This window comes from Lepidochelys kempii, chromosome 1 (assembly GCF_965140265.1).
Source record: "Lepidochelys kempii isolate rLepKem1 chromosome 1, rLepKem1.hap2, whole genome shotgun sequence".
Lineage (NCBI taxonomy): Eukaryota > Metazoa > Chordata > Testudines > Cheloniidae > Lepidochelys > Lepidochelys kempii.
In genome coordinates, this window is record NC_133256.1 from 146,490,449 (window position 1) to 146,501,712 (window position 11,264).

Sequence of the window (11,264 nt, forward strand, 5' to 3'; positions counted from 1 at the left end):
CAATCAGGGCTGGGATTGAAGTCATGGCCTCATAATAGATCGTGTTATCTAACAATTCTTTATGAGACATTTTTAGATATACTTTTGGTTTTAAAATATAGAAAAACCACTCAGCCTAATTTAATTTAGTGATTAGGACGGGTGCCGGGTTGGCTGCCAACGTCAGCGAAGTACTATAGACCAAAACCAGGATGGCACCGGCTACGCCAGGGAATGCTGACTTGTATCACTGTGCCAGTGCACACACTCCTTGTTCTCTGAGGACCACCTCAAAGGGCAAGAGGGTAGTACCATTTTCATGCTTATTCAGTCTGGTAGGACGAACAAGGTATTGGCGATCTTGTAAACAGCACAAAATTAAGGTAATATTTGACGAGTTATTACTGTTAGAGAAAAATAAGCAGTGTTCATGATACTTGTCGACTTCAGCTGAATCTTAGGTCAGTGACTTTAGCCCATTGCCAATTAAATGGCTGTATATTTGGGGGCAAACGTTTGTACATGGATGGAATTGGCATGATTGAGTACAAATGCTTCCAAATTTATAGGGAGCAAAACACACAAGCCACTAATCATTTCCACCTTCCCCTCCATCTTACAGCCTCTTAAATCAGCAAGCTTCCCATTCGGAACTCCAGAATATTAATTTCCTATCCATGAGCAATCGGCCCAGGACCATTCACTCAGGAAGTCTGTCATTTTAGGCATGAAGCTTGGAGGGGCTGAAAAAGAGTAGCACCTACAGAACCAAAGAACTTGTGCAGCTAGAGTTCTGATGTCGGATACAAAGCTATCAGTAGCTCTTAGGAGATGAGAGTTAGCTCCTGTTGGTCCAGGGATCACAGAGCGGCCACACATCCCTGCAAGAGTTCCATAGCCATCTCATTTTGCAATAGCAGAACTGGACAGAATGCCCATTGGGGAGCTAGCTGGGGCCAGCACTGGCTGAGGAAGCAGCCTGGCTAAGGGATGTGTAGCCTCACAGTTTCCTTTAGCAGGGTTCCTATGAAGACCCTGGCACAATTTAAAACTGGTCTTCTCTGATACAGCCCCAAAGGAGGAGCCAGTTCTGCTGTGTTGTCGGTATTCATGCATCAGTGAATGTAAATCCTGCCTCTGGCATTTGTACTGAATGATGGCCAAAAAAAAAAAAAAAAACGTTGCCAGCCCTATGTAACAAGAATTCCATCTTCAGTGTTGGCTCAGGCTTGCAGCCCTTGTGAACTGCTGCTAGAAAAAACATCCGAGGACTTTGCCCAGGAAAGCTTTTGTAGGGTCAGTTTTCTTCACCTTGTGCCATGCAGATCATTTTAGCCTGTTACGGTTCAGGTGGCCCATGGAGTACCTATTCCCTGAGTACAATATCCAGTTTGCTGGCACTCCTCAGTGTATTATTTATACCCTAGGTGGCACTTACAGGGTGCATCAGATTTTACAAGCTGTTCAAACATGCACTATTGGTCCAATCCTTTGCCCACTTAAGTCTATGACAAAGCTCCCATTGACTTAGATGGTGCAGGATCAGGCCCAAGTCCTCATAACACCCCCTTGATAGGAAGAGTAATCACCTCCATTTCAGAGGAGAAAACAGAAACTTGTGGACTTGCCCAAGGTCACACAAAGTCAGTGGCAGAACCAGGATTATAACTCCAGACCTGACAGACTAAACAGGGGACAGAGCTATTACCCAGCACTGCCTCTGCACTCTGGCATGCAGTGAAAGGCGGCAGGCATTCATCCGAGCCCAGCCCATAACACGGAGAAGGCGTCAGTCATTAAATTTCTGGAGTGTCATGAGTAATAAAGGAGACTCTCTGTTGGGCTTCGTGGAGAGATCCAACTCTTTGAATAGCCCCAGTCACAAAAATAGGAAATTAATCACAAAACTGACACCTCTCCTGGGAGCCACATCTGTTCTGCTCAGGTCAGCAGCTCCCTCACTCAGGCTGATAAAGATGTACAGCATAGTGTATTCTGATTATTGCTTCTCATCTAGACTGGTGTCTTTTGGTCCCTTCCTGCAGACATGTAAGACACTGGCTGTGCAGATACCACATTACACTATGATCATTTGGGTTTTCAGGGCTGGTATAAGTTTCTTCATGGTGTGAACTGCCTGCTTTAAACGCCAATACGTTTTTGAAGGACCTAGAAAGAAAAATCTTTTTGCAGTCAGTAGATTTAGCTTTGTGCAAGCTGTCGATTTCTTTGCTCGAGGCTGAGTAAGGTTTGTCTGTGTGTAACAAAGTCAAAGCAGTTGATAAATCACAATCTCAGCTAAAGGCCTCTTCCATTCTTTTACTTAACATATATAAAGGGAATTCAGACCTGCACAGGAATCCAAATCTGTCAGGACTGGAATAGATGCATGCACTTTGAGTTTGAAGAACTGTATTGGTTCTTTATCTCTGACCTTATGACCTTTTACACATTCTCTCTTCCCCTCAGTCATGGTTTCTCACTACTCCACTTTTCTCCAGAGATTCTGAATTTGGGAATGAGGCCTCAATCCTAGTTTTAGAGAATTCTTGAACTACGAACAGTTAGTTCAGAATCTTGTCCAATAAAGTGTGCTAAGGGATTTGTTAATCCTCTGCTTTGGTGTAAACCAGACTCCAAAGCTGTTCCCCAGTTTGTTTGCACACTAAGTTTTTATCAGGCACAACGAGAAATACTTAGGCTGATGCTTTATTAAGAAATGGAGGGGTCTGAAACTTTGGCCCCTTGGAGATGAGGGAAATGGGGAATATGCTGAAGGGAGGAACATACATGAATATTTCAGGATGGTGACAGGACACATTAGGCTTCTGATCCACTCATCCAGGACATTTTGGTGTACACATCCACCATAATATGCTTAGTTCAGGTCCTCTCATCTGGAATGCCTTGCTAGGCTCCTGCTGCCTAAGGAGAAGGCAGGTGAAGTCAAAAGTGTTAACTTAGGATGGGAGTGACTCTGCTAGCCTTAAATTTTGCCAGATGGCAAAATCACTCATCACCACATCTGCACAGCCTTCAGAGGTCTTCCCCCTTCCCAATTCCCTAACTTTCACAATGCTTAACTCTCCTTTGATCCTTTTATGTGTCATGGTGCCTTCCACAGGGCCATTTCTATTTGGTTCACAATTCTGGGTGATCTGTTTTAAGGCATGGTGCTCCCATGAGTTTAGTGAGCTGGGTTAAGCCACAGTCTCACGAGTAAGGTAAATTCTTGACACTGCAATTGGTCCAGCAGGCACCAAAAGGAGAAAGGGAGCGAAGTGAAAGAATTGAGAGGCCTAACAATTAGTGACAAAAGATTTACTAGGTCACCTATTCCATTCCCTGACCAAACAGGATTACTCCATATAATACACTTCTAGCACTTCGTTGGATTCATTGTTAGTAAGTCCCAAGTAATGGGCTTTCCCCAACTCATTCCCAGTGGAGATGCAAATTATATTTTTGCTATGGTTAGTAACTATGCAGGCAAGCAATGTTGCAGCAAGCAGTGATCAAGAAGTGCAGTGGGTCTGCTTATGCATTCCTATCCCTTTCTAGTGAAAGAATGTAACAGGAGAAAAATACAAAACAAATCTACCTGAGCTGCCTCTGTGCTGTGGTAGGGCAGAACAACCCTCCCTCCCCCTAGAAATCTTTGTGGATTGGCAATTGAGAATGAAGTTTTAAGAAATGTAAGAATTCTAACTGGAATTCACAGGGCATTTATCCAAGTGGATCACAAACACAAAGTTATTTGGTACTCTGAACAGAAGCCAGCAAACTGAGTTCTTCAGAATTTAAAATTAGTTTCACTCTTTTAGAAAAAGGTTTTGCTTTTAATTTTTTTCTTTTTACACCAGGACTCCTGTGGGTAAGGTGCTGTTACCAAGACGACCATTTGCACCAAGAAGTGTTACAGACTTGACAGTTGGAAATGTGGTGAAATTCTCCCGTCCAGCAGGGAAAATCAGTAAAGGAACTATCAAGTACTTGGGGCACCTGCTTGGGAGAGAGGACGTGTATCTTGGCGTAGAACTGGAGGGCAGCGAAGAGGGAAAACATGATGGAACATTTCAGGGAACACGATACTATTTCTGGTAAGATTAATCCTATAGTTACTTTAAACAAAAAAGCCTTTACTATTCCCCAGAAAAATATGTAATTTATGGTTCTATAAATATTAGGAATTATTTAATATATTTGTCACAGTATATCTGCTGATAAATAGCTTAGGTTTTATTAAATCAAAAATATGTATAACAAAGCAAATGTATTTTTAAAACCATTGATCCTGTTCTACTATAACTTTCATTTCAGTTATACCAAATAAGCAATGCAGATTTTATTTTGTCTGGCAGATGTTGGTGCACCAGAAGTGACAGTTCTTGTCTGTACCATTTACCTCTTTTCTGAATGGTCTACAGCAGGGGGTCAACAACCTATGGCATGTGTGCCAAAGACGGCACGCAAGCCGATTTTTAATGGCACGCTCCTGGCCAGACCGGCCCCGCTCAGCCCTCTGCCAAACCCAGGCTGGGACCCCGGCAGGCAGCAATGTGCCATTAAAAATCCTGCCTTTCCTGCTCTTCTCCGCCCCCCATGGGGGCAGGGTGAAGAAGCTTGGTCCTGCCAGCTGCTGCTGCAGGGCAGGCAAGCTCCCCCCCCACCCCCCCTCTTCCCCCAGCATGCTGGGTTCCTGCCCCTCCTCCTTTCCCTCCCTGCGACCGATCTGCTGATGGCCCTTGCCAGGGAGAGGCAGAGCCACAGCGCAGGAGCTGCTCCAGGGAGGAGACGAGGAGAGGTGGGAAATGGGGGTGGAATCAGGGCATATCCCCTCCAGCCCCCTGCCGTGAGCCGCTTTGGGCAGGGAGCGCCCCATGACCCCAGCCCACACCCCCAGCCTCCTGCCCTAACCCCTGCACCACCCTCACACCCCAGCCTCCTGCCCTGACCCCTGCATCCCCCCATGACCCCAGCCCTGACTCCAGCCCCCCCATGCCAACTCCTGCACCCCCCTCACATGCCTCCAGTTCCCTGCCCTGACTCCTGCACCCCCTACACATACCCAGCCCCCCATGCCCTGACTCTTGCACCGCCGCCCACATTCTCACCCCCACCCTGAGCACCAAACGGGAGCTCCTGCACCACCATCCCCCATTCCCACCTGCACCCTTGCACTGAATGGGAGCTGCCCAGGTAAGCACTCCACACCCAAACCTCCTGCCCCAACTCTGAGCCCCCTCCCTCATTCTAGCTCCTGGCCAGACCCTACACCCCAACCTGCTCCTTCACCCCCAGCCCTGTGCTCAGTGCACTCCCACCCTCAGCTCAGTGCAGAGAGAGAGGAAGAGACTGGGCTAGAACCAGGGAGAAGGTAGGTACCCACTCTATGTGGGCAGGGCCGGGATCCCAGACCGGCAGCGGGCTGAGCAGGTCCAACAGCTGGGACCCTGGCTGGCAGGAGCCGGCGGACAGAACCCCAGACCGGCAGCAGGCTGAGTGGCAGCAGGCTGAACCCACTGCTGGTCTGGGGTCCTGGCCGCCGGCCCCTTGCCAGCCGGGGTCCCAGCCGCAGGGCCCGCTCAGCCTGCTGCCGGCCTAGGTGAATGGAACCCCAGGCTGGCAGGGGGCTGAGTGGGTCGGCGGCATAAGATCAGCATTTTAATTTAATTTTAAAATGAAACTTCTTAAACATTTTGAAAACCTTGTTTACTTTACATACGACAATAGTTTATTTATATATTTTAGACTTCTAGAGAGAGACCTTCTAAAAACGTTAAAATGTATTACTGGCACGCGAAACCTTAAATTAAAGTGAATAAATGAAGACTCGGCACACCACTTCGGAAAGGTTGCCAACCCCTGGTCTACAGAATTATTATGGAGTCAGCAAGTTACTGTCATGTTTCTCAAAACAAGCAATTTTAATAAAAGTATCCTAGATTTTTACCAATTAACTAAGAGTAGGAGGGTTCCACCGCAGTGAATAGTCACCCATTAAACAAATTGCTTAGCTAGCAAAGTTTCCATTTTGCATAATACACTGAATTACAATACAACCATATTTTAACAAGTATAGTATATGCTGGATTAACCAGTTACTGCAGCTTTAGAAATGATGACTCAAAAAAGTGGAAAACAGAAACCAAAATATGGACGACTTAATATGTCTGTGTAACAAGATTCCATCTCCAATGATCAGACAAAAATCCCCAGATAAGTTATCGGTTTCCAAGACAAAAGTTTCTTTGATAATTAAGAAGCACAAGAGATGACTATTATAGATTGTTCTTACATTTTTCTTGAACAGCAACCATTCCTGTAACAGTTAAGCCGCATCATCTCCTGTGACGGAACACACCCAAATGCCCTTCATCAACAGTATATAACATTTTTAAAAGTGAAGTTGGCCACTACTTAGAAAGCAAAGCAAACATCTCTTCTTCTGTCCTTGAGGCAGCAGTCACTCCTCAAAGTTTTCCTGACCCTAAATCACTTTATAAACTGGATTTCGATTAGCCCTAAGAACCAACAGAGAGAGAGTGCATTTGTGGGAACTTCTTCAGGGCCACCAGAATAATAAGCAGAGAGCAGGACCAGGTACAGAGTCACCCCAGGTATCCCAGTTACACAACTAACAGTGATGGGAAGCATTAATGGTAATCAGGGACACAAGACTCCTGGCTGTCCTGGATCGTCAGTGAGAATAGATGGGACCTCTACTCTGAGAGATTGTTAACATCTCCTTTGACAAGCAGGAACTGCCCCCAAACCTAAAGCATGCCATTGTCTAGTTAGTATAAACCACTATACAGACCGAAATACGTATGGCATCCAAAACACATGAAATCCACTTTTGTTCTCATTTCTCCTTGTTTGACTATTGCTGTCCCTTGTTTAGGCTTCAGTCCTTCTTTTGTAGTCTTGTTAGTGTGAGAAAATTTTGAAACCTCAAAATTCTGAGGTTTTTGTAAACAGGAAAAAAAAAATCACATTGTTCTGTGGTTTTCTCCCCCAAGAACAGTATGATTCTTGAGAGACAATGAGCCCATTTTCACTGACAGGTCATCTAGCTTTGAAGTAAAATGAATAAATTTTCAAATTTATTCAGGATAAAAATTGTAATGCATGGTCTGGCCACCTGTCCCTGCTTGTAAGGTAATAGTTGGTGCACTTACCAATCATTTAGCATTTCCGAGACAAGACCAGAAAAAAGGGGTGTCAAGCCATAATGGTCTTCCAAGTTCATAACAAACACAACATTATGCCAAATCAGCAGACTGAGTTCAATCAAAGGTGAAAAAACTGGTTTCAACTTTGGTTTAGGGCAAAGTCCTACTGTCAGTTCTGCAAATCTTGGTATCAGTTGAAATATTGCATATTTAGGAGTAACAAAAGTTTGGAATCCAGATCTTTCAGATCCAAAAGCAGAATTTTATTCTATTAGACAAACCAGATTTTGCTATACTGATTTGCATAAATGAAAAATTTTCACTTTATGTAATTAAAATACATGTGCTTTATTTGGAGAGAGGGAGGAAAGCCGCATTTTGTTCTTCACTACTGTGGGGTTTTTTATATGAGCCTTAAGATAGACCTTTTGTGAACATTAACTGAATGTTTTGTATGGGTTTTTCCCCCCTAGCAAACCTAACAAAGGAGTATTTGTGAACTTCAGCAAGATCATTATGGCATGGGAATAATGAATCCAGGACAACCTATAACAAAAAATACCCTCTCAAATGAGCCTATGGACTTTTACAGCAAGTTACTGGAATGCTATGCCCTTTGACTATCTGCACAGAAATTATATTGCTATACACAGTGCATTTGCCAAAAGTCTATCGATGTATTTCCTACACATTTTATTAGAAATGTTTATTTTAAAATGTTTTCTGGAACCTTTGTAGACCTTTTTGTAAAATAAACATGACGTATTGTCATTCCTGAAGGGAGACTCTTTAATGACTTGATTGGAATTTACTTACCTGACAACAACATAGCATAATCAGCAATTTAGCAAACCTTCTAAAGAAGGAATTACTTGTTAAAACAAACACCTGTTCCTATAAAACTTCACACAGCACATCTATAATATACCAGAAGAAAAAGATTCATGCAACTGAAAATCTGAAGTGTTTCACTGATAGGAATGTTTTATGGAAATAGCTTGCTTTTTGCCTCTGTATATAATTTAAGACCTGATCTACATTAGAAAATTTGAGTTAATTAAACTGGTTCAAACCTGTAATGTAGCTTAATTTAAACCAGGATGACCCTCACTTAAATTGGTTTAAGCTAAATCAATTGAAATAAGGGATAAGCCACTTTAAATGCATCTAGAGGTTTGCACTGGTTTAACTACACCAATTTAAAAATTAATTTAGTTAATCCAGTAAAAAATTTTTAATATAGACAAACCATAGTTATCTCAAAGTACAGGACACACACAAAACCAAAAATCAACCTTTGCAACATTTTAACAACTGCAGATATTTGCCACTAACTTCATTATTATTTTAATGTTCAAATTAAAAAAAAATCAACTATTTGTTCACGTTTATCAGCATGAAGTGTGCTCTTAAAGTAGCATAACAATGAACAGATACAATAAATGCTTTCAGGAAAAGATACTTGTTTTTTAATTTTGAGAAATTAAGGGCTTGTCAACACACAAAACCAGCATTTGTTTAACTAAAGGTTTGGTTTAAAAAACAATGTACTGAAGCCAGTAAAAATCCCACCATGGACAATCATATCAGTTTAAATCTTGTTTATATTATTTTAGCATCAAAGCTAAACCAGAGTAAACCAGATTTAAATCAATGTAAATGTCTCACACATAAAGGTCTAGTCTACACCAGGATATTTACCAACCTAGTTTAACCATTATAATTGTTTGTGTGGATGCAAACCAAAAAAAGTACAGTTATTCTAAGAGTGTTGACATGAGGTGTTATAGAAGTAATCATGGCGGTATAATTATACCAGTATAGTAATTCTGGTACATTTCCCTAGTAACAAGACCAAGTTGTACCATTTTAAATAAATTAGTTTTAAAACTGCACCTTTAGTTAAATTAGTGCAACGTTGGGTGTGCCATTGCTAAGTAATTAGAAGCGTTTGTAGCGTGGAACAAATTCATATCTCATTCCATACTTCACATTCAGTACTTCAATTTCTATTTGGTGCTGATTTTCTAGCTCACATGCTAAGCTGATGCTTCATCTATTCACATTCTGTTGAAAGCAAAGTGTTAAAACTTATCTTGTTTCTTCCACCTTGCCACAACAAACACTGCAGCTGCAGTAAGGATATTAATGTTTGATTTGTAGGCTATGTGGGAGCAAAGTTTACCTGACCAGAGCTGGCTTCCTTTGACAAAACTTGATGAATGTGGGAAGTTTTGTCAATGCCACATTCTATAGGTCAGGCTCCTTGTAAGAGGTCATCTTTTTAGTGATTGTAGATGGGGGAGTAAAGCATGCAGGGAAGAGTGAGACAGCCTACAATGGAGTTATGGGGGACCGATCAGGGATATGGGAGGGGGGAAAAGGACTCAAGGTATGGGGGACCAACGATGATGGTATAGGGCGTGAGCAAAGCTCCTGAGGCAGCATCCAGAGGATGAGTGAAGGAGAAAGCAGAGGAATGTTAGTGTTTTCCAGACAGACTAGCAATGGTCCAAGTGCTCCATCAGTTCTTCTCCACAACCTAGCTAATCAGCAGCTCCTCACATACTAGACAAGGATGCAGCCCACAAACACAAACTTAACTGTGAACCCATAGCTAAGCTTGTACAGCGAGTATGAATTAGAGGACGTGAATGTGTGTGCTGCATATGTGGAAAGTAAATATAAGTTTGTCATGCAGCTAAAGAGTCTGCGTGTGGGCACTGTGTTTGAAAGTGGGGAAGACCTGTACACTGAGGTTATCCTAGTTGTTAATGTAGCCTAATTTGATGATTTCCTTGATTTTTATTGATTGCTGTAACACAAACCACACTTGAGCAACCTTAACGCTAAAGCAACCAAGTTTGTGTGTTGATATTATGTAAGGCAATCCCTTCCCTCATAGTAGGTTATCCCCCACACCTCTCCGCCCCAGTTATGCTACACTGGATTTTTAGAAGCTCAAACATTTCTTCATTTGCTACAAAACAAGAACCCAAGAAACTATAAAAACATTCATGTTGCTCCCACAGTGGAAAGTACTGCTCTCTTCACTGGCATTGGCAGCACCAGGAGGACCCATCCTTGCTCAGTTACAACATAATGGCTTACATTTTAGGCAATAGTCCCAAACTAGAGTTTTGAGCTAGGTTAAATTGGGGATCCAAAGTTAGCTTGGGATTAGTTAGCTTGACTGTTCCTACTGAAGTAAATGGTTAAACTCCCAATGAGTTCAATGGGAGAACAGTTAGGCCAACTCTGAGCACTTCTGAAAATCCTGCTCATGGAGCTTGAATAGTCCTCAAAGTATGGAAACCTTTTATTTAGAATTCAACAAACATCAACAAGCCACAATTTGAGACTGATTTTCATATAAATTAGATGAAATCAGTTGTCCAGCCTCGATACACTTAACCTGAGAAGCAACAATTAGTACCTACCTACCACCATATTTCATACAGAAGGGTTAAAAGGATCAGCTGAAAAGATTAATTCTTATAATACCTACCAGATCACATGACAAATCAATTTAATAAACTTTATAGTTTGAAGAAAGATACTGCGCTAAGGAAAGTACCTTTGCAGTGATTCAACAGTCACACCTGTCATTCTTAGGGAAAAATGACAAAAATTCTACACCATCATATACTTTTCCTCAAGAACTTGGTGGGGTGGGGGGGGGGTGGAGTTTGTGGAAATCTACAATATATGTTCAACTGCCATTAACAACAGCATCTTCTGGAATCAGAATGTTCTCTGGCTTGCTGCTGAAAGGAAGAGAGATCAAAACACTTTGTGAACATCATTTGTGCACAGTCCCAATCCTGCAATCTGATCTGCACAAACCACCTTTGACTTCAGTGGGACACCACACACCTCAAAGGTCTGCCCCATAAACCCACCTGCAAGTTTGGGGACCAATTCCAACACAGAACAGTTCAGAGGCAAATATATTGATTTACAAGGACACAAATGAAAGTTTGATATAGTTATGGGTTTATGGAGAATGCTACACTTTAACACAGAAACATGTTTAGTTGTCAAAGCAAGAAAATTTGGTATTTTGGAAATGTCTTCTACTACACATGAGAACAAATGCAGGATGTGATG

General features: G+C 42.3%; 1 protein-coding gene across 1 annotated transcript in view; it reads left to right on the forward strand.

Annotated features, from left to right (window-relative positions):
* Positions 1-7,932, forward strand: part of LOC140905182 (uncharacterized) — a 31,395-nt gene extending 23,463 nt beyond the window's left edge. The window contains exons 10-11 of the mRNA XM_073328017.1: positions 3,843-4,079; positions 7,628-7,932. Coding sequence (XP_073184118.1) covers positions 3,843-4,079; positions 7,628-7,685 — 295 coding nt within the window. The 3' untranslated portion in view covers positions 7,686-7,932. The remainder of the gene's footprint in view (positions 1-3,842; positions 4,080-7,627) is intronic.
* Positions 7,933-11,264: the final 3,332 nt, after the last annotated feature.